This window comes from Lutjanus erythropterus, chromosome 5, assembly GCF_056507025.1.
Source record: "Lutjanus erythropterus isolate fLutEry1 chromosome 5, fLutEry1.hap2, whole genome shotgun sequence".
Lineage (NCBI taxonomy): Eukaryota > Metazoa > Chordata > Actinopteri > Lutjaniformes > Lutjanidae > Lutjanus > Lutjanus erythropterus.
The window spans coordinates 25,940,905-25,962,479 of NC_139321.1; the positions used below are offsets into that span (position 1 = coordinate 25,940,905).

The 21,575-nt window shown below is 39.9% G+C and overlaps 2 protein-coding genes across 3 annotated transcripts; both read right to left on the bottom strand.

Moving 5' to 3' along the window:
* Nucleotides 1–79: 79 nt before the first annotated feature.
* Nucleotides 80–10,452, bottom strand: plp1a (proteolipid protein 1a). Of its 2 annotated transcripts, none has more exons than XM_084719409.1 (7): nt 10,105–10,452; nt 5,392–5,578; nt 5,092–5,248; nt 4,562–4,730; nt 2,889–2,962; nt 2,707–2,772; nt 80–421 (listed from the first exon to the last, which is right to left on the bottom strand). In XM_084719409.1, the coding sequence occupies exons 1-7, from the start codon at nt 10,106–10,108 to the stop codon at nt 245–247; spliced, it is 834 nt and encodes a 277-aa protein (XP_084575535.1). In that variant the 5' UTR covers nt 10,109–10,452; the 3' UTR covers nt 80–244. The 2 variants fall into 2 exon arrangements, with proteins under 2 accessions (XP_084575535.1, XP_084575536.1); XM_084719410.1 differs by lacking the exon at nt 80–421 and adding an exon at nt 826–2,296 and having other exon boundaries at nt 10,105–10,284.
* A 6,299-nt stretch (nt 10,453–16,751) lies between these two features.
* pcdh20l (protocadherin 20-like) lies at nt 16,752–20,569 on the bottom strand. The gene is made up of 2 exons (XM_084718430.1): nt 20,475–20,569; nt 16,752–19,918 (listed from the first exon to the last, which is right to left on the bottom strand). The coding sequence occupies exons 1-2, from the start codon at nt 20,520–20,522 to the stop codon at nt 17,390–17,392; spliced, it is 2,577 nt and encodes an 858-aa protein (XP_084574556.1). The 5' UTR covers nt 20,523–20,569; the 3' UTR covers nt 16,752–17,389.
* Between the last annotated feature and the right edge of the window lie 1,006 nt (nt 20,570–21,575).

Genomic DNA, 21,575 nt, shown 5'->3' on the forward strand with positions numbered 1-21,575 from the left:
TTCTACTTTTTTGTCTGTTTTTTGATACTATGTTTCGTCTCATTAGTGCACTGTAAAATAAAGTACAACAAAAAACAAGTTGCCAACTGCATTTGTTCCATTTTCCATCGTCACACAGAATAGCCTGTATTTTAATGAAAACAAATAATGAAGGGAACTACTAAGTTGTACTAATAAATTCAAACACTTTACAAAACAGTATAATTTTGATAACCAGCTTAATTGTAATGGTCATCATGGAAAACTAGAGGCTCTGTCGGGAGATGTCAGGCGTGTTTGCAGGGTACGGTGAGCACATCGTCCCTCCCCTATCTCTCTGCAGCCGCCCATACAGGTCGTAGCCTCTCCTCTCCTCTTTCGCCCTGTGCCTCAGCTTCCTCTGATACACCTGGTTCACAGCCAAGTGCAGGGAACAGTGCACCTGTGGACACCAGAGGAGAGAATACAAAACACCTTACAAAATACCTTGGCCCCCTAGATGTGGCAGGAAGCCAAGGATGGAGCGCCAGTTCAGCACGGTGGCACTACACCGTACACTGCATGTGTTTTCACAGGCACTCCGCACGAACACTTCAAAGAATATTCTTTTTATTATCAAATTTTACCAACACAAGAAAATAATAATCATCAAACAGCCAGCGGCCACAAAATCCACCACTCACCGCTGGGTAAAGCTTCAACCAAATAGAATAACCTACTTATTAAGCCGCAAAAGGTCTTGTTAGTAATACTCAAAGTGTAAAAGGCAGTGTAATTTCAGCTATGGTAAGTAAAAAAGGTGTGTTATACAATAACTACGATAAAATTCCTAAAGAATTAGAGACAAAACAAAGCTGTCCTATCTCTATAGAAGTACCTCAGTCATGCATTAACAGCAGGGGGGACTCACACCTCAACAATGTGTTTTAAAAACACAATTCCATCAAAGTAGGGACACTGCAGAATTTAAATAAAAACAAAATGCAATAATTTGCAAATACTTTCCTACATATGTTCAATCAAACACAGCACAAAGACAAGATATTTAATGTTCTAAATGATAACCTTTATTGTTCCCGTCCAACTTTTTTGGTGCATGCTGCAGGCGTCAACTTAAGAATTCAGTGCATATTTACAAAACAATAAAGGTTATCAGTTTGAACATTAAATATCTTGCCTGTGAACTGTATTCAACTGACTGTAGGTCGCAAATGATTTGCAAATCACTGCCGTCTGTTTTTATTTACATTTTACATGGCATCCCAACTTTTTTGGAATCTGTGTTGTTGGTCGAATAAAATGAGGTCACTCAATAAGTTAGCACCTAGTGCTTTTGCCATCTCAAAATTATGAGAAACAATTTCAGACCTTTCTAGATCAGAACTAAACAAGTATGTCCCTTTGTCAGAAAGAAACTATTCGAAATAACCCCAAATCCTCCACTCCCCTCACTGATTCCATTGCTTCCATTATTCTCAGGGTGGAGGGGGTCATGGAGCAGCATGTGGATGGTGCTCTGTCTGTGGTTGCTGTCCCAGAAGAGCTGCACTGAGGCTTTAGAGAGGTCTAACCCCTTCTTTGTCCAGAGGACCCCCTCCCTTGACATGTAATATAACCCTTGGCAGAGCCTCGTAGCGCAGGTGGCCCCCACGACTGTCTCCTCATTGGCTAGCTTTTAGAAATGGCCATGACTCCATTGTTGAGGCTTTTCTCCAGCCCGTGAGAAAAGTCCTGAGGTCAGCGTGAGACTGCAAATGCGTGCTTGTCTGCCACCATGGCAACCAGATGTGAGGGATGGTAACCATGGTAACCTGTAATCCCTATTCTCTGCAACAGCTGCATTCTAGCTGCACATATGTTGCAAATTGGTGGTTATTTCGTATATATGTTAATTCATTAGTGGTGTATTATTTGTGTTTTGAGTGCAACAGGAAGCAGAAATGAAATTTAGACACTAACCTCAGTACGCAATGAGAACAATATTTTGGTGATACGGCATTGAAAATACAGAAATAGGACTTATTGCGTCTTGAAACAGCAGACAAACCTCACACACATAAAAAAAAACAACAAAAAGAAAAAATCCGAGAACAATCTTCTCAACAAGAAAAGTAAAAATATAAAGACATTGTCAGGAGTCCGTGACCACAGGTGGTTCTGTGCAGATGATGTGGAAGTAGAGCGTTGTTGGTGTCCCTTTTGAAACCCATGTCGGTGGTTGTGATCAGACTGAAGCCTAACACCGTGCACCTATGCCCTTTCTCCCCAGATACCGCAGAACCGCAAAGTTATAGGTGGTTGACACAGTGTAGGTGAGCTATGGAAGCACAAGCAGAGAGAGGAAGTGTCAGAACAGAAGTGAAAAGAAGAAAAATACACAACACTGAAACACTGCAAATAAAACAAATATGATCAACTGCTAATGGTGTTAATTTGATAGCAGATACCATCCGTATAACAGCTTCTGTAATGGAGCATGCCAGTTTAATGGCTGCACCATTTGCCTGGCTGGAAAACCACCAGACATTACGGCATTATTATGATGTTTGTGTCAGCTGAGAAAGAGGAACAGAGAGCAATAGTACAGAAGTCATCAGTCATGGAGGCCTGAGATGCCTCGCCGCCTACACTTTGAGCGTCACTTAGTCACATGAGCCATAACACTATTGTTGTAACCCACTGTGGAAGCGCAGCCAAATTGGCCACGGCTGAAGCATAATCACTCACCAGAGCCAAGAGAGTGATGCCCGCACCGGCGAAGGCAGCGATGTACAGGTCATAGGTCATTTGGTACTGATAGAAGGAGATTTGCATTAGTGGCGATGTGGCGATAACATGTCACATTCATTTCATGTCAGGTAAACTGTAGAACATGACAGCAGAGCTTGAATTATTATCGTGGTATTTACCTCTCTGGTCTTGCAAACAGTGGACAGAGTTATGCCGCAGGCTTTCCCTGGCACTGCGTTCCATGGCAGGAGCCCTGTTAAAAATCAAATATCTATATTTAATTCAATCTCTTAAGTAAAGAGATAATCAAAGGATAAAGATTGCCTTATTCTATATTTTTGTAATTGTCCACAAATAACATGAAAAGACCAAAATCAACAACCTGTTAGTTTGTTTTCAATACCAAACTTGCAATTCTGACTTAGAAACCTTGTCTGTGTCATGCAAAAACCCACTGGTTACAGCTGGGCACTGTAGTTTTTAGCAAACACCAAAACATGAGTAAATAGCACATTTGTTGAAGGACTATTTTCAGCCGCATATTAATACACATTCGATGAGCTGCTGAGTATTTACACTATCAGGGGCCTCATTACAGAAACTTCCTTGGTCTGCAATCCTATCTCATCTCAGTCATAGCTGACATTTAGGATTTTTGGTATTATATAAACATGTTTCCCAACTGAATTTAAGGAAAAATCTATACATTAGGATAGGAATTTACCCATTACTGATCTGTTCTAAACGAAGAGTTTCCTAAGTCTGGAATCCTATGTTAGGATGTCACAGAGCCTTAAAGATAACTGTCAGTATTGGCAGCACAATTATATTGTCGCTTCTTGTCCATTATAACAGCTAGGTAGCCACTAAAGTAAAGTGAGACAGCCATCGTTAAGGATGCAGACAGTCTCTTGTACATTCTAAACACAGATACAAGCATAACATGACAAGTGCTGATTGACAAATTGAGTTTACAGTTAGTTAGTATTTCTTCAGATAGACAGAGTTTAGGAATAGCTTCCGTAATGGGGAGATGGGACTTTTCCTGTCTTTGAAACTTGAGATAGGACAAGCAGATTCTTTTTCTGTAATGAGGCCCCAGGACAGTGTATGTGGGATTGACATACAGTGCCCATGTTCATGGTAATGAAGGAACATGTCACTCAGTGCAACAGTGTGGCTCATTGTGTTTTTAGCCAGACTCTGAGGCTCTAGGGATGGTTATGTTGGTCTGCGGGTAAGCCAGAGTGAGATAGTATAACTATAAACCTTTTTCACAGAAATAGTAGGGTAAGCAAAGGTGTTACCAATTATACTAATTAGGGTGGCATTCCATTTAGCCCAGTTTGACCTGAATGGAACAGAACTTTAATTAGTATCATTGGTAATACCTGTGTTTACGCAACTGTTTCATGTCAAAATGGCTGCTGTGAAAAAGGTCTATTGGCAAAATGTTGTACAGCCATTGATGGACCTCAGAGGATGAATCCTAATGACTTTGGTAATTCTGCCTTTTCCTCTGGCACTACCATGAGGTTTATTAGCATTAACCCTGACAACAAGTCAAAATAAAGCAATATTTCAGTGGTTTGAGGGAATGTACTGATGCAGCGTCCATGCTCTTTCCACGTTACGACCTAAAACCTCAAGAACACACCGAAAATGGTAGAATGACTTCCCAACTCAGGAAATGGTACCATTCAAGGAACACAGGAATGCAGCATAAGGTTACACAAGCATCTAGTAGGAAAAAAAATCATTGTTGGTTTTGGTCTTGTCATGAGATTTGTTAGCAATAAGGAAAACAGAATATCACCAGGCTAATAGGTTATATTAACACATGTCTTGTTACCATATTGCCTTGCATCAACACAGAGCTGGTTGATGCTCGCTGGGGTCTCAGTCAGAACATCGATGGTGTGGCAGGTGGCGTCCATGTTGTAGAAGAAGTAAACGGGCAGGGCCGAAAAGGCAAATACCAACAGCCACAGCACAGCCAGTACATACGTCACCACTATAAACTGTATAAAGAGGAAGCAAAATAAACATTACAGTGCATCATCATAATAAGCTGGTGCACATAGTAAGTAATCTAAGAGAGTGTTTTTATGAGCAGTGACTCACTTAGTGACCACATTTACTCCATTTCTGATTAGCTTTACTTATTATCTCACTCTCTGTTCTCCTCCTTGTCTTCCAACCACTCAGCTTTTTCTTCCCCCCACCGCTCAAACACACACTGTATGCTTATCTTTGCATGTCCCCAAAGGTTTTTAGCAGCTTTAAGATTTTCGGCTCAGCACCCACCAGGGAGTGATATGTGTATTAATCCCATCCAATCTCTCCAATCCCCTTTACTTGTCCCACTCTGGGCCCTCTCACCGAGGAGCTGAGGCAGCGGCCACACATGGTGCTCCTGAACTCTCCAAAGGTTTGCTTGGCAGCGCTCGTGGTGTAGAAGCCCTCAGCCAACAGCACGATGCAGTAGAGGAAGAAAAAGGAGGCCAAACCGTAGATGACATACTGGAAATATTGGATGCTGAGAAGAAGGAGAAAATGGGAAAGAAAACAGTCAAAATTCAGGGTTACAAAGAACCTAAACCTTATGAATCCAGACAAATCCCATGGCTGGGTTAAAAAGATCTCACTCTAATGATGGAAATGCTTAAATTTACCACTCACATGTAGGCGAGGGTGATGTAGTCCTGAAGGTTACGGGCAAAGTATGTCTCGATGAGTCTCTCTGTCTCTGTGAGCGCCTGGTGCCCACAACCACAGAAGAGGGCGATGCCAGAGAAGCAGAGCAGTGTGGCAACCAGGGAGCAGTATGGCACACCGCCCAAACAGCGCATACAGCAGTCATAGCAACCTGTTAGTTGAGACGCAGCACCATGAAAGTCAGGGCACATAATTAACTGATGCAATATGACAGACAGCACAGAGGAACAAATTATGCACAGTTGCATGCATGTTGCTTTGTTGTCTTTCCATTTAGTTAAGTTAATGTCGACATGTGCTGCCACCTGCGAAGGGTCAGTTCAACCAAATTATTTAAAAAAAAACACACACACACATTTGCTTACTTAACTCTAACGGAGGCCATACAGATTTCATGTACCTTCACCAAAGGAGGTTATGTTTTCAGTTTGTTTGTTTGTTTGTCAGCAGGATTATGGAAAAATTACCGGCCCAATTTTCATGAAACATGGCGGAAGGGTGTAGCATGGGCCAAGGAATAACTCATTAAATTTTGGAGCAGATCTGATTCACAGAGTGGATACACAAATTAGTTTTCACTTTTGTTAACATATTGTCTATTGGAAAATGAACTGAATTTGTTGCACATGATAATTAAAGTGAATAGTGTGATGTAACTACACACAGCAAAACATTAGAGCCATCTCACATAACACTGTAGCGACAAATTCAGTAGGCATGTAAGAAATAAGTAATGTCTGCGCATCAGCGTAGACTGGACTATTGATCTTCGCAGAGACCTAGTGCCCTAGTAGTTTTGGTTGTATATTCTCTGGTTTTGAGGTCTAAAAATGTCCATAAAGAGTAACCAAATGTCTACCACAGTTTGTCAAGGCCAGGCCATTTGATGATATAAATCAGATACGATCAACAAATCCTCACACTGCTTAATAATTAACCAATGTTATGAATTGATCATCAAAATTGTTGGGGATTTAATTTTCTGAGAACAGTAAGTGCAGTATTACTAAAAACTTTCAGTTTCTCGCCTCAGATGCTGAATAATTCACAGAACTTGCTGTCAATAGTTTTAAAGATGTTCAGATACCTTTTTTCCATCTCAATTCCGATATCTGAACTTTGTATAGCAGCCAACAACAAGTACTGATCCAACAAGTGTGTAAAAAATGTATATACATTTGCAATTTTTTAACAGCTACTAAACCTATGCCACTAACCCTGTATGGATGTGATATGATTGCTCACATTTGTTATAAAAAAGAGAGAATGAAAGCCATAAAACAGACTTCACCATCCTGGAGAAAACATGTTGTATGGGGCGCTGCAGCAGGGTCCCATTTCAGGTTTAACAGATTACACATCAGATTGGTGCTTAAACTCACAAACCCGCTGATATGAGCATTTCTGATAGCATCAGAAGCATTTTATGATGGTATCAGATAGAAAGTAGTTCTCATGAAAAAAGTGTACAGAGAAAGGAGAGTAGCAGGAACTTCTTTTGTTTTAATGGAGTGGACGTGACGTGAATTCCATTGAACTGGTGTGGAGACAGACAAATAGATATCTCAAAACCTGATTACATAAAACTGAAGCTATCTGCATTTTTTTTTCTGACCCAACTTTTAAAGACTCATGTTACTTTGTCACTACGAATCGAGCAGCAGCTGCAAGCACTTTTGCTCCCTCGGTAAAGCTGTGTGTTCTGCCTAATAGTCATGTGCTGTTTGAATGGATGCCAAGGGCCAAGGGCATGGGGATGCGTCTGCTCTGACCCCAGCTCGCACCCTGACTCCATTCACCAGCCAGCATGGGGAGTGTGAGAAAAGGGGGAGGACGGAGAGGAGAGACAAAGTGCAAGAGAGAAAGAGGCTGCTTTTGTGACTACAGAGACAACAGTCTTTGTCCTGCAGCATCATGGGGGTACAAGGGCCACCAATGTCAAGCAAACAAAGACCAGAGGCACCTCTATGCTTGACACACACAGGCGCACACATGCACACACTCATAGACTTCCTTCTGGGGAGACACAGGAACAAGAAAGCAATAGTGGGGAGCTGTCTGTGCTGGAAGAGGATGAAGAAGCAGATCTATAAACAAACAATGCAACTGTGTGCATGTGCGCCATTACACGCTTGCATGCGTGCAGCCACACAGACATGCACAATGGATGCAGACAGAGTGTGGTTGGTACCATTACAGTAAACACAGATGGCAGGAGGGAGGAAGAGATAGCTCTTTAATCGAACATGTCTACACGGCTGTGTGTGTGAGTGTGAGTGCGTTTGGGGGAGAGTGAGAGACAGACAAATTCACTATCTCCACTTAAAAAGATAAACTCAAAAAGTAGTAAACAACAGACACATTTTTCAGTATTGTTATATTAATGCAATTATTTTTTTAAAAATTGAGAAAACTCATTTCAAGGGAATTATCTGCTGAATTTTTGGGTTTCAAGCCATATTATGTGACATTTCTGCATTAAATGCATATATTGTATATTTTGTTGAGCTACGTAATCCCAAATTTTTCCAACAATGCTCAAACACAGAGAAATCTGTAATTTATTCAAGGTAACACTGTGTTTCCTGCTAGCTGTTGCCAGCTAGTTGATACAACTTCCAGGAAAACACAGGATACACTGGATATGCCAGACAGTGAGGAAGGAACGTGATGTGAATAAAAGTGTAATATTACTCTTCCATGAACATGATTTCTGCCTGGGTGTTGTCAAATAGATTTTCATCAGTTATGGTGGTTGATTAAAATTGGAGACAACAACTCCCATGATTCTACATTGCTTGACAATGTCCTCACTATGTCTTTTGCAGCCATTGAGTCATTAATGAGAGAGACCCCACAGCAGGAAAACTTATATATTGTATGTTTAAATCAGAGTCAAATTAGTTTTGAAATGAACTTAACGAAAGATTTTTCTGACATAAAAGCCTTTGTTGAGATACTTTACTTTTCTACTTTACTTGAATCTGAGTTAGAAACCAATAAAAAAAATCTGTATTTCAAAAATTGTTCACTTGTTGTGAGCTGTGAACCGATTTATCATTGTTTAAATGCTTGATAATTAAATGGCTGCAACTGAAAATACTCAAGTATAAACCATTATTCACTTTCTCCACATTTTTTAAAATACATTTTTTGTTTCTATAATTCAAAGATATAAGTTTTTCTAAGACAAAAAGTAAAATATCTCAAGCAAGTATTATAGGTCAGCAAAACATTTTTATTTCAAAACTTAAATGCACAATATATAGATTTTGCTGCCAAGGGTCTCTTTCACATTAAAACAATAATAAAAGACAGTTTGATAACATTGTGAAGTGTTGTGGGATTATTTGAGTTATTTTCACTTTTAAACAGTCATCACAGCTGATGAAGATCTATCTGACATGACTCAGGTAGAAATCATGTTCTGGATAAGGTAATGTATGCACAACATTTAAATTTAGAATTTATTTTATGAAGTTTTGTTCATATTAGTTTGTCACATTCATCAACTTTCATATCAAATACATCTTTTTTCCCTCTGATGTTATAGCAACTAGCAACTAGCTAGCAACAGCTTGCAGAAAACACACCATTACCTTGAATAAAATATTGATTTCTGCCTTTGGACTGGAAATACTGTGATAATGTAAGCACACAACTCAACAAAATATACACGTCTAGCATTTTTAGTGATTTTGATATGGAAATGTTATATATTATGGCTTTAAGTCAAACTCAAATGAGTTTTGAAATAAACTAAAACAAGTTTTGCTGACCTATAATCCTTTGTTGAAATAATTAACCTTTCTTTTTTGGAAGGCTTGATTCTTTGGGTTTTTAGAAACCACCAAAATTGTATATTCAAAAAAATATTTACAGTGAGCTGTGAACATGATTTGTCATTATGTGGATGCTTAAAAATGTAGTGTTTGCAACTGAAAATACTAAATTATTAACCATTATTCACTTTAATAAGTTTACACAACAATTTCTGAAATACATTTTTTTGTTTCTAAAACTCGACAGGTAAAATATCTCAGCAAAAGAGGGCAAAACTTTTTTATTTCAAAACTAAAGTAAAGACTTTGAAATTTTGAGTTTTCTCAACTTTTTTTTTGTTTTACAGTGCACACATATTTTTAGGTGCACAATGAATTGTACCAGCAGAAAATGTAACAACATTTAAACATCATACAGTCTAACAAACACTCTGCATGCCTACAGACACACCGTGTACCAATTAACTAATTAATGACATCAGCAGCAGCCTGAACACAGAGCTCAGCTGCTCACAGTGTTTCTCCATTGTGACTCAAACGAACATACAGGCTTCGTTTTGGCGTAAGAAAAAAAAATGCAAAGCTGAGGCCAAGTTCGGCTCTTTAAAAATTGAGAAAGATTGCGACCGAAAGCAAATGCGACAAGGCTCCTCTGAAAGTAGTCCTGCCATCTCAAGCATGAAATAAATCTCATAATATCAGTGGAGCATCAGCCGGTGAGTAGCCGACCTCTAAGCTGACAAAAAACTTAATAACTTGTGATGCCCTCTCTCACAGTCCCATTCATATCAGCGTGCAATCGCATCAAACCAAATGCAGATTGGATAATGTGAAGTATTCTATCTGCTAAAAGCTAATAGAGGTCGGTTCCAGCGGCTGGAGGAGTTTTTCTTACCCATGTCTGGAAGGATGCGTTCAGGTCTTGTTGGCTACTGCTGCTGCCTGCACTGCAGCTGGTCCGCTGATGATATGCGCCACTTGTCTTCGGCCCCCGTATATCAATCTCAACTCGCTTTCTGTTCCCTCCAACAATGGACAGAGCCGCCGATGACTGCGAGTGAAATCTTAAAGAAACAATGTCGCTTTTCAATGAACTTCAAGGCGGAGAATAATGAGGAGGTCAAGGTTTTTACACTTGCAGAAATTTCCTTAGTTCATTGTTGACGTATATTTGCATATATATAGAGAGAGACCGCATCTTGCAACCCCTTATGCAAATACAGAACAGGGAAAGTTGTTTGTCCATGGACGAAGCTAACTTTTCCTCTTCTGTGATTTGGATATCCTAACTCCAGGGCATGCAGTCCCTGGATCGCCAAGGCCTTTTGTTTTTAAAGCCCGTGGCAACATTTTCAGCCTGATAAATAAAAAAGCAAATGAGAAACGGCTCATGAATCATGCAGATAGTAGATGGGAATGATGAGATGCTGCCTGCTCTTGGACTGGGAATGTGATTTGTCTGAAATTACACCATCAACATGAGCCTGTGGATTATGTTCACCAGACTTAAAGGGAAATTTGGCACTTTTCATGCAGATGTCCAGTCAGTGTTGAAGGTAAATGTAGTCAACTGACCTTCGCCCCTTTTTGCTCGGTGCTCCAGTAACAGCTGAGCAAGCTTGATACCTTTACTTAAAAGAGAATTAGACAGGGCATTGCCTCTCAGCACTACAGCCGATTTTTCCCCAGTGGACACTCACGGTATTGGAGCAAACGATTTCTCACTGGTCCAAAAAGCACTTTCCCTCATAAGCCATCATTATAAAAGAGGTATCTGTAAAACTGTCGATAGGACACCTTAAACTGCAAACAAGGACAGTTCTGACTCTTTCTGTCATGACTTTTGGATCCATGGAGTTTTTATATTTGTAAAACTCTGATTAAGCTTAAAAAAGCCATTTAAAAATCTGAAACATCATCACAAAGTCTAGGGGCTGTGTGGGAACTCGTGGGTGGGAGAAGGAGGGAAAGACTACTGAGAAAACTCAGTGGGCCACGAAACCAGGAAATAAACCCAGAGGGTAGAAAACTTTTTCAACTTATGTGCTAGGTGAGAAGCTTTCCTGCACTGAATGGGCACCATTCATTATTTAGTTTGTTATAATGTATCAGAACCCCAGTCAATTTTCTCCTTTCCTATATCCTATTTAGCTATGTTATATGCCAGGCTAATCTATGTTGAAACGAAAAACACATTTTGAACTGGTAAAGATGTCACTGGGGGTCCTGAAAAGACAACATATAGTCACAATATAACAGCTAACAAGCTAGCTAAAAGTTGATGTAGCTTAGCTAACTAGCTAACTAACTAGTTAGTACTTGGCTAACATTAGCTAACTAAAGATTTCTTTTCAACATAGACAAGCTAGTTTCTCAAATTATGATACTAGTATCACTTCTGGTACTTGAGTTCCGTCTGGTGGTGGACTGAGGAGTCTCCTCAAGTTTTAAAAATGAAATAAATTAATTTAGAAACATAAAATCAAATACCAGAGAATTTCAAATGAAAATATTTATACTGTCTGTGGCTGAATATGATAGGCTTATGCTACTGTATTTTTACACTGGTCATAAATAATAGTTGTACTTGGGGAGCCTTACATTTTCTGAGGTGGTGCATGGTGTAATGGATTTGATAAACTCTGGCCTAGCACTTAGGAAGGGTCAATTAAACCAATAAGTTCTTCAGTGTGTGCTATATTGAGAAATCTGAGTTCTTCTGCTTGTGGAGCCACACCAGCAGTGCCTACAAATACCAGGATGCACTGCAGATAAGAGTTGCTCACGTCAGTGTTGCTGTGTATCACCATCCTAGCCTACAGCTATTACCTTGATGGCCAATTACCTTGATCATTAGGTGACAAAATATCTAGGACGTCCCCTGGCTGCCTAGAGGCAGAAACTAGAAATCCAGGCTGAAACAGGCTGTAGTTCTTCACTATAAAAATCATATAGGAATTTGGTGGAATCAACTTTTCATAACCCTAAATATAAAAGTTTCATTTTTTCAAGGTAATTAGACCTAAAAATTCTAGTATTTATTTTCAGAACACTTAGAACTTATAAACAGTTTATTTAACCTGATATCTTTTTACTTGAAATGTGTGTACACTTCAATGAACTATTAAAATAAGTCAGTAAAAAAACATGAACAGAATCTAGCAGAACTAGCGTGCATTGTTTAAAAGTGAAAAGTCGCCTGAGACCAACTTTTTTATAGTTTGAAGAAAATATACATGTTGAAGACTTAAGTATTTAAGATAAGTCTCTAAGTCTTGATACACTTTAAGATGAGTCTGTTTGTTTTCACAATAAGTAATAAAAAAATGAAAACCATGATGAAGTTCGGTATTAAAATCAGTTCTTACCTCCTTACACTTAAAATGTAATTAAATAACTGGGAGCAGTTTAATGTCTTTGTGCCTACGCAAGAACAAAGGGAAAAAATGTTTATGTTTGTCACCATGACTGAAGAGTTGTTTGTTCATCTTAATATCTTAAGCTTATTGAACATGGTTTCTCAAGTACAACTGAGATAATATCCAGTTTATTTGACAAGAAAATTCATGTGTTTTGAATCATTACAAAATTACCTCGACTTGTCTTTTCAAGTTTCTTCTTTCTTGGATACTAACTTTTTAAAGTTAAAACAAATCGATCTTTCTTTCTGATAGAATCTGTTGTTCTTCCTTGCATCCAGCGACGTCACTGATGCAGGAAGATTTTGCAGCAGCAGAACTCATCCTTCTTGGTCAATATAGCATGTATTGAGCTTCATATGCTTTGCTTCAACTGACTACATTTACCATCAACAAAGACTGGACATCCACATGAAAAGTGCCAGATTTTCCCTTTAGGAAACTGTTAGATACTATCTGTTGACTGCAGTGTTTGAGATACAGGACTGAGCATGAAAGATCTGATATCACATGAGCTTTATAATTTATCTTTCATACGTATCCATTAAATCCTGGAATATGCCTCTAAAAGCAAGCTTAAAGAGGCGTTCACAGACCATGAATGTGTGGATAACACAACATTTGATAAAGTCATATAGGGCCTTTTAAGTTGGATAGTTGAGGGCCAATGATGGGTGTTTTCTTTGATAAGAAATCATCACTAGTATTATAATTGGACAGAATTGTTATGTCATTTGTGATCATAAAACCCCTGATGTGTATCTCAGAAATAATCCACTGGGTATTTGGGTTGGTGCCAGCTGGTTTCATTGTCCATGTCAGCTCACGCAACCCCGTGACCCACTATCAAATGTTCAGCTTGAGAGAAAAAAAATAGATTAAAATGAGATGTGCTGTGAGAGGAGCAGCGCAGAGCAGCATGCAGCAGGGAAACATCACTGATCTCGAGCGACCTGACTGTGGTGGAGTGAGAGACTGTCCTCTGATTCATCTCCACCCTCTGGCCAAATACCAGAAATAAAGAGCCGGATCTGACTTCGAGTTTGCCCAGTAGATGGCAGGCTTTCTCCTGCCACAGCATGTGTACAGTTGCAAGCACACTGAGAGTTTATCCCACAATAGTATTCTTTTTCAGAGAAATGCCAATTTTATCTATCTATCTATCTATCTATCTATCTATCTATCTATCTATCTATCTATCTATCTATCTATCTATCTATCTATCTATCTATCTATCTGTCTATCTATCTGTCTATCTGTCTATCTATCTATCTTGTGTATGTCAGTAAGTATGTATGTGTATGCCTTATTAAAGCATATATTAGTGTATACAAAGGACTTAAAAATAATACTTTCAAAAAGTAAACAAACTTACCAAGTATTAGTGTAATTCTTAAACGTACTCTAATATAGAGTTACAATAATCATACAATAAAGTTAATTGAAATACCACTTTAAGTATTGCAGAATTAGTACATATATTTTTTAGTTCACTGAGGTGCAACTTAATGACATCTATTTTGACATGCACTTTTTAAAAGTAGCCTACACTTTAAATGTACTTTAAATTAAATAAAAATGTACAAGTATACTTGTAATGCTTTTATTTTCTGAAACTGTATTTCTAATACACTAAAAACTACTACTTTTTAACCTGGGAATTTCAATCTGTTTCCAGACTGGGATTACTAATTTCAGTTTAGTTTTTATTCATTACAAAATTTACTTTTAGCTTAGTTTTTATTAGTTTCAAAGTCAGTTTTTTTTTACTATATGAGGGTATTTGTTAGGGGCATGAATAGGCATTACAATACACAATACAAACACAACACTTTGTGAAGGCAGTTGACTCACAGTCATGCAGACATGCCATAAACATATTCACCAATGCCTCTTTCTGTTGTGTTGACGAATTTGACCAAATTGACATTTCCTTTGTATTTTTATTGTATTTTTTTGTTTCTACTCACTTTTTTCTAAAGTCTATTTTTTTATATTTCAGTTCACTCAAATATTTGTTCACACCTAGTTTTAGTCCTTCGTTTAGTTTTTGTTAACTATAACAACCTTGCTCATGAAGCATATCTTGATGCTCTGAAGCCCCACTCTCTAAGAATGACATCCACATTTTGTAAACCAGGTCGAAAATGTCTCTTTGCGCTAATTTGTACATTTTAATCTAATAGAATTTGACAATTACAAATTAAAGAAGCATCTTTACATAAGGAATTATCCATATAATTCTTTTATGTAAGGTCCTCATGTAAAAATGCTTTTAATTCATAATTCTGTTATGGAGCTCTTTATTTCCTCTCAGCTAATGTAGTTAGTCTCACAGTACAACCCTATTAGATTATTTATTTTTGAGCTGCTAGCTCAGAAATCCTCAGAGAAACACCAGTCATGTTATACAAGCTCCGTTCTCCACTAACCAGGTTGTTGTACACAGTGTTTGTACAGGCTCTGACTCGCTGGCTCTCCTCCTTCTCTCTAACACAGGTGTATCTTGAAAGGATCGCTCAATAGTTTATGATACCGTAAAGATTAAAAAACGCTAAAACAATTAGCCTGCCCTCTTTGTGTAATTGCCTGTTCACAGATTTGTAAACACATTTTACCCTGACTCATTCATACTTTATGCATCACTTAACCTGGTTTGATATCTCAATTGTTCCCCAGCATACAAATGTATCAGTAACACATGAGAGCAACTGGCTTTTGTAAAGATTTCTTTTGAACACAGTGTGATTTCACTCCAAACATCTGTCATCAAAACAATGAGCCTGGTGGGTTAGTGGGTGCAGTACAGTAGGTTCTCTGCTTTTTTGGGTGCAATCCAACACTGTGGGTGAGAAAAAGCCGTGCTATCAGGTAACAGGTGTGAGGCAGTGACTTGAGATGGTGGTGTGCCTTCCCCCTGCCGCCTCTCACCTGTCCGCAGCTGCAGTCTGCCTCCCATGGTTGTCTCAGACCTGCTTCTTGAGAGACTTTCATCACCTTCCCGCTGGAGGAACATTAAACCCTTTTGTGTGTCTAAATACTTTAGACTCCCCATCAGTGAGAATAGGAAATCTGAGAAAGGCCCAATCAACTTAATCAGACCATTACCTCAGTCTCCTTGTTGCTGTAGGGGTCATGGAGAATAATCCCTAAACATGACTCTAATACTAGTATTTTAGCAATGCCTTTCTGTCATATGCTCTGTCACTGGTTCCCAACCTGGGGGTCCTGACCCCGACTATGGATTGCCAAAGCTTCAGAAGGGTCACACGGCCTTTTTGATTTTAAAGGGTGAAAGAAAACCTTTAAAAATATATATATACAGTACAATTACAATATATACAATTACTTTTAAAGTTCAGTTATTATTTAAAGGAGAAATATGTCCCTAGCACTCAAAAATTAGTCCTGCAGTCCAAATAGCGAGTTTGAGCCATAGACAATATATTAAATGGGTTCAGTCCCCATTTAATATACAATCTATGCTTAAAGCGAGTTATTTAACCCCACCTCCTCCTTCCTAGACTCCAAACTCAGCACTGGTTGCCTGCAGGCTGCAGGGACACTGTACATGGGGTGAAACACTGTAACTGGACAGTAACAATCAGTGAGTCCTACACTCTAAGTTCATTAGATGTTTATAACTGTCAGTTGTCTGTCAATGTAAAGCTAAGCCCGTTATCCTGAAAACCCATCGCCCACAGCGCCATAAATATACCCCCTGGAGATCAATAATTTTCTACTGTACTGTCTGTCAAACTCTATTAACATATTGTTCAATTTAACCATTACAAACCCTGCTCCTTCTAAAAGACAATCAGTGCTTTCTTAAACTCATAAACAGACACTTACTCATTCCGCAAACATTTGGCATTAATATGAACATGAACATTAGAGAAACCAGTATTTCAACTTCTTGTGTTTCCTTAATCTGTGACATATCATGGTCTAAAATGACCACTTTAATGACCATTTTTAGTGCTGTATATATATGACATTCATATCCTTTAAGATGTAAATTTGAGAGAGAGAGAAAATCTGAAAGGATAGAAAATTATGCCCTTTAAACAGCCAAAAATCCAATAGAACAATGGCCAAGTGTCAAAAATAAGAGCATTAAGTATGTATGATTGTTAAAAAAAAAATGTAAAAACTACATAATACAGACAGGATTATATAAAAAAGGTCCTAAAATATCATGAAAACTCATCTCACATGCAATATTCATAGGACATAATCTGCTCAGAATTCATTCAAATCACTTGTTTTCCGTCTCCTGCAGTTTTAGCGTTCTCTATTTGGTTTAATTGCACAGTTCTGATCTGTGCTGTTATTGTTATGCATTGATATGAAATATCCATTAAAAAATGTCACTTAGGGGTCATCAGTTTACTAAATGATAGAAAATGGCTGCCTGAAGAAAAAAGATTGGGAACCACTGCTCCATGTCACCTGTATCATTACAGTCACACATCTTTGATGCACAAGGAGGAAGTCTCTGCTGGTAACACCAAATACTTCACTTATCAGATCACTGTTTATATGCTTCCAGGTAATTTACAGGGTCCTTATCAGAAAATGGATCAACTGTATTCCACAGAATTGTGCAGTTTTGATGTTGACATGTGTTTGAACACACTATCAGAATAATTCGACAAATTTGGTCATTAAAATGCAAGAAGCCTTTGACAAATATTCAGAATATCTTTAATTCACAGGCTGATTTCATCCTTGACACAGCACGAGTGAGGATTTATTCTGTTAGTCATCAGAGTAATATTTGTCTTTAAGCCTGAGTGGAATCTCGTTCTCCTCGTCATGCCCCCTCTTGCTCTGCTGCAGACTTCTCCTCTGTTTCAGGTATAACACGGCTGTCCCCACAAGCAAACCTACAGACACCAGCATCATGCAGAGGCCGACTAACAGTATCAGCTGAGCAGATCTGGTGTCCTCCACCTCACAGATGGGGGCCTTCGAGGGAGTTTGAAGCAAGTTAGGTGTCCCTGTCCAGGTGGGTGCCTTGTCCAAATGGCAGGGCTCTGTGGTCTCACTGACCAGCAGATTAACCCAGACAGTGGTGTAAAGTGGAGCTGGTTTCCCCCCATCTCTGACCACAATGAACAGGTGGTGCATTCCCAGGTCCTTATGTAGAAGTTGCTGAGCTACAGTGATGTTCCCCGACCTTGAATCCACCCGGAAGGGGCTGCTGTTTAGTACCAGCTCTGGTGCCACGGCAGTGTATGTAATCTCTGAGTTCAGGCCTGAGTCCTTGTCGATGGCATAGATCTTTGTTATCATGGTGCCTGCAATGGTTTCTGGAGAGACAGTCAGGCATGAAGAGTTGCTGCTGGGAAGGATCACTTTTGGCTGGTTGTCACTGATGTCCTCCACAAAGATGGTTACCCTGGCAGTGGACGTCAAAGTGAGTGGGTGGCCATGATCACTGGCCAACAGATAGAGTTCATAACGATCCTCTGTCTCGCGGTCCAAGTTGGTGGTGGTGCGCAGCATCCCCTGGGTGTTATCCACAACAAAAGGTCCACTGCTGTTTACAACATGCAACTCTGTGTTCCCATTCTCCCCTTCGTCTGGGTCTGTCACCCTGATACCCCCTACCTGGGTGAATTTTGGTACATTTTCAGGGATGAAAAAGATGAAGTGAGGGGTTAGAAAAACAGGTGCATTGTCATTCTGGTCCAGAACACGAATGGATACTGTGGCCACGGACTCCAAGGGAGGGGAGCCGCTATCTCGTGCAAACACAGTGAGTGTGTATGCGCCCTGCTGTTCCCTATCCAGAGAGGCTGATGCAGACAGTTGACCTGTCGTGGGGTCAATGTTAAAGATGTTAGATGTGTGTTTGTCCAGCCTGTAGGTCACCCTGCTGTTGTACCCGCTGTCTGCGTCTGAAGCTGAGACATGCAGCAGTGGCATGCCTGGATGGTTGTTTTCTTCCACCTCTAGCTTATAGTGAGACTGGAGGAAACGTGGAGCATTATCGTTGACATCTGCCACCATCACCCTGATCACACGCCTGGAAGGAGTGATCACAGTCCCATTGGCTGATCTACCGTGCACTACCACAGATATATGATGTTCACTTTTCGTTTCATAGTCTAGGGGCTTTGATGTGGAAAGCAGATATTTGCCATTCTGTGGGCTTAAAGTGAAAGGCACTTTGCTCTCGATGGCAAGAGCTGAGCCTTTCAAGCTGCTGTCACCCTCGAGCTCTAAAACAGCTAAGACGGTGGGGGGCTGGTTCTCTGGTAACACCATCGTCTGGTTTTGATGCTCTGCTATGAACCCGATCTTGATCGTCAGCTCTTGGTTTGCCTTTGGGAGCACGGATACGGTTACCTGAGTGTCTGCTGGGGGGCAGTGATGGCCGCTAGCTAACACTTTTAACAGCAGCTCCTCTGAGTTGTCACTCCGGAGGTCCTGGGTTAGTCTGATGTACCCAGTGAGGCTGTCGAGACTAAAGAGCTCCTTGGCCCGCTCCGAGACTTTGGGACTGAGGGAGTAAACGATGGCAGCATTTGGGCCAGAATCTAGGTCTGTGGCTCTGACCTGAGCAACCAGCGTGTTCTTCGGGGCATCTCCAGGGATGGTGACACTGCTGGGGCTGTCAGAGCTAAAGCTTGGACAGTTGTCATTAACATCTGTCACTGTGACTATTACAGTTGCAGTAGCACTTAAAGGTTCTGAGCCGCCATCAGTGGCCACCAGCACCATCTGATACAGCTCCCGAGTCTCTCTATCAAGAGCTGTTTGCAACACAAGCATGATGACAGGCCCGTCTCCCTCCACTTTTAAACCGAAAACTCCATCAGAGACTTCTAGGTGGTAATGCAGCTCGCCGTTTTGTCCGCTGTCCCTGTCTTGAGCCTGGTCATCCAGTAAGAAACTGGTCCCGACAGTCACATCCTCAGACACCCTCAGGTGTATTTCGTCGTTTTCGAAATGAGGTGCATTGTCATTGATGTCTTCTATGATCACAGGAAACTGTATAAGGTCTCCCGAGGGCCCCACGACAGCATTGTGTAGAATAATGCATTCCTCGGCTTTTGTCTCCTCGGGGCAGAGGGCCTCGCGATCCATCTTTTGCTCAGTAGTGTAGAAATTCCCTGTGTTTTTGTCCATCCACAAATACTCCTGGGTCAGGAGCTGGTACGGAGGTGGAAAGTGTTTACTAAGTGACCCGGCCAGAATACCAGGCTCCCCTTCCTCAGGGATAGAAAACCAGACAGTCTCACATATGATCTGCCGGAGATGGGCCACAACCAGCAGACTCTGACAGGAGAAGAAACAAAAGTGTGAAAACTTTAAAAAGCACCAGTGTTTTTGATTTCAGCTATGATTTGACAGTCTTTTTTGTTGCACTTGAAACTGACAAGAGTAGAGAGATTTTCCCTGGTGACAAGGTTTAAACTTCATGCCTCAGTGAGCTCCTTTAAAAGCAAGCAACTGCACAATGCAAGTAATGTGATGCCCCTCACTTATCCACAACTAGTTACTCTCACGCACAAATAACACACACTCAAAGCAAATAACAAAGCATGTATTTCCCATTAAAACAAAATTCCTAAATGAATATATTTGAGCATTTTTTAATTTGTATTTAACAGTTTCCTTTTGCTCTTTAAGAGCCTCTGAATGTGTATCATTTTTCACATGACCTAAAAACTCCAAATGCTGTATCACACATTCAGAGCATATATAGCTCTTCAAAATGGCAAACTATAAGAATAACATTCCAGTTAAACCCTTTCCCTCAACCAGAAACACTCAGACAGTAATTAGACACTAGCAGAATGGATAATCTGTGCACTACTTCTGACTCACTGACCTGCAGTAGTCCAGCCCAGTTCATATTATCAGGAGTCCCATGGCCCATCGCCCTCACATGTTACCCAGGTTCCCCGGCAGCAAGTGAGCCCTGACTACAGAGGCAGCAACCTAAACCTACACAGCTGAAGGCATAATTCATTACATGCCCCTCCTACAAACACTCACCTTCCGTGCCAGACGGACAGCAGAACAACAGGTTTACCTGCATGATTTGAATGCACTTGCCTGTCTGAAGCATAAAACAATGAATTAGCGTGGGGCTTGTATTGTGTACATCTCTGCTAAACTACATGAGACAGAATTAATGTGCCACTACCAAATGTGCTTACACGCCTCCTTTTATCAGCTCACCTGCCACCTGTTTATTTAACAACTTCATAATGTTTTAACTACCTCTGAGTCATTTTTCTCTCTCAGATTTGTCCTCTGGTACCATTTTCTTCTGTCCAAATACCCAGAAGCCTCTATACCCCTTGAGGCAAAGTCTTTATAAATAACACCAGATAACCAGGGGTGGAATGTAACTAAGTGCATTTTCTCGAGTATTGTACTTGAGTACAAATCTGTCTTTTTTATGCTATACTTTATACTTCTACTCCCTTACATCACAGGCATAAATATTGTACTTTTACTCCACTACATAGCAGAGATTCTCAATTTTTCCTCAGCCAAGGACTCCTCACAAGATAGAAACATTATCCCAACTATGTATTTTGTTATTGTTTTACTGTAAGAGAGACACTTAGCAGCAGAATTTACACTGTGTTTAATGGGTGATGTGATGTGCTTGACAGGTAGGAGCAAGATTTATGTTAATTAGTTATAGTTTAATTATAACATAATGTATGCACTTTTTAGGTTTAAAAATTAACATATGATTTATTGAACTATGAAGCATTTTCTAAATAAATAAATACATTTTATATCATGATAATTTAAGTGAATCTGAAGACTTTTCACAGACCCCATGGCAGACTGCCACAGATCCCTTAAGGGTCCCCAGACCTCTATTTGAGCACCACTGCAATAATGCTTCAGTCATAACATACCTCTAAAAGGGGGGCTGTACTGCATTATGAGTACTTTTTGCTTTAATGAA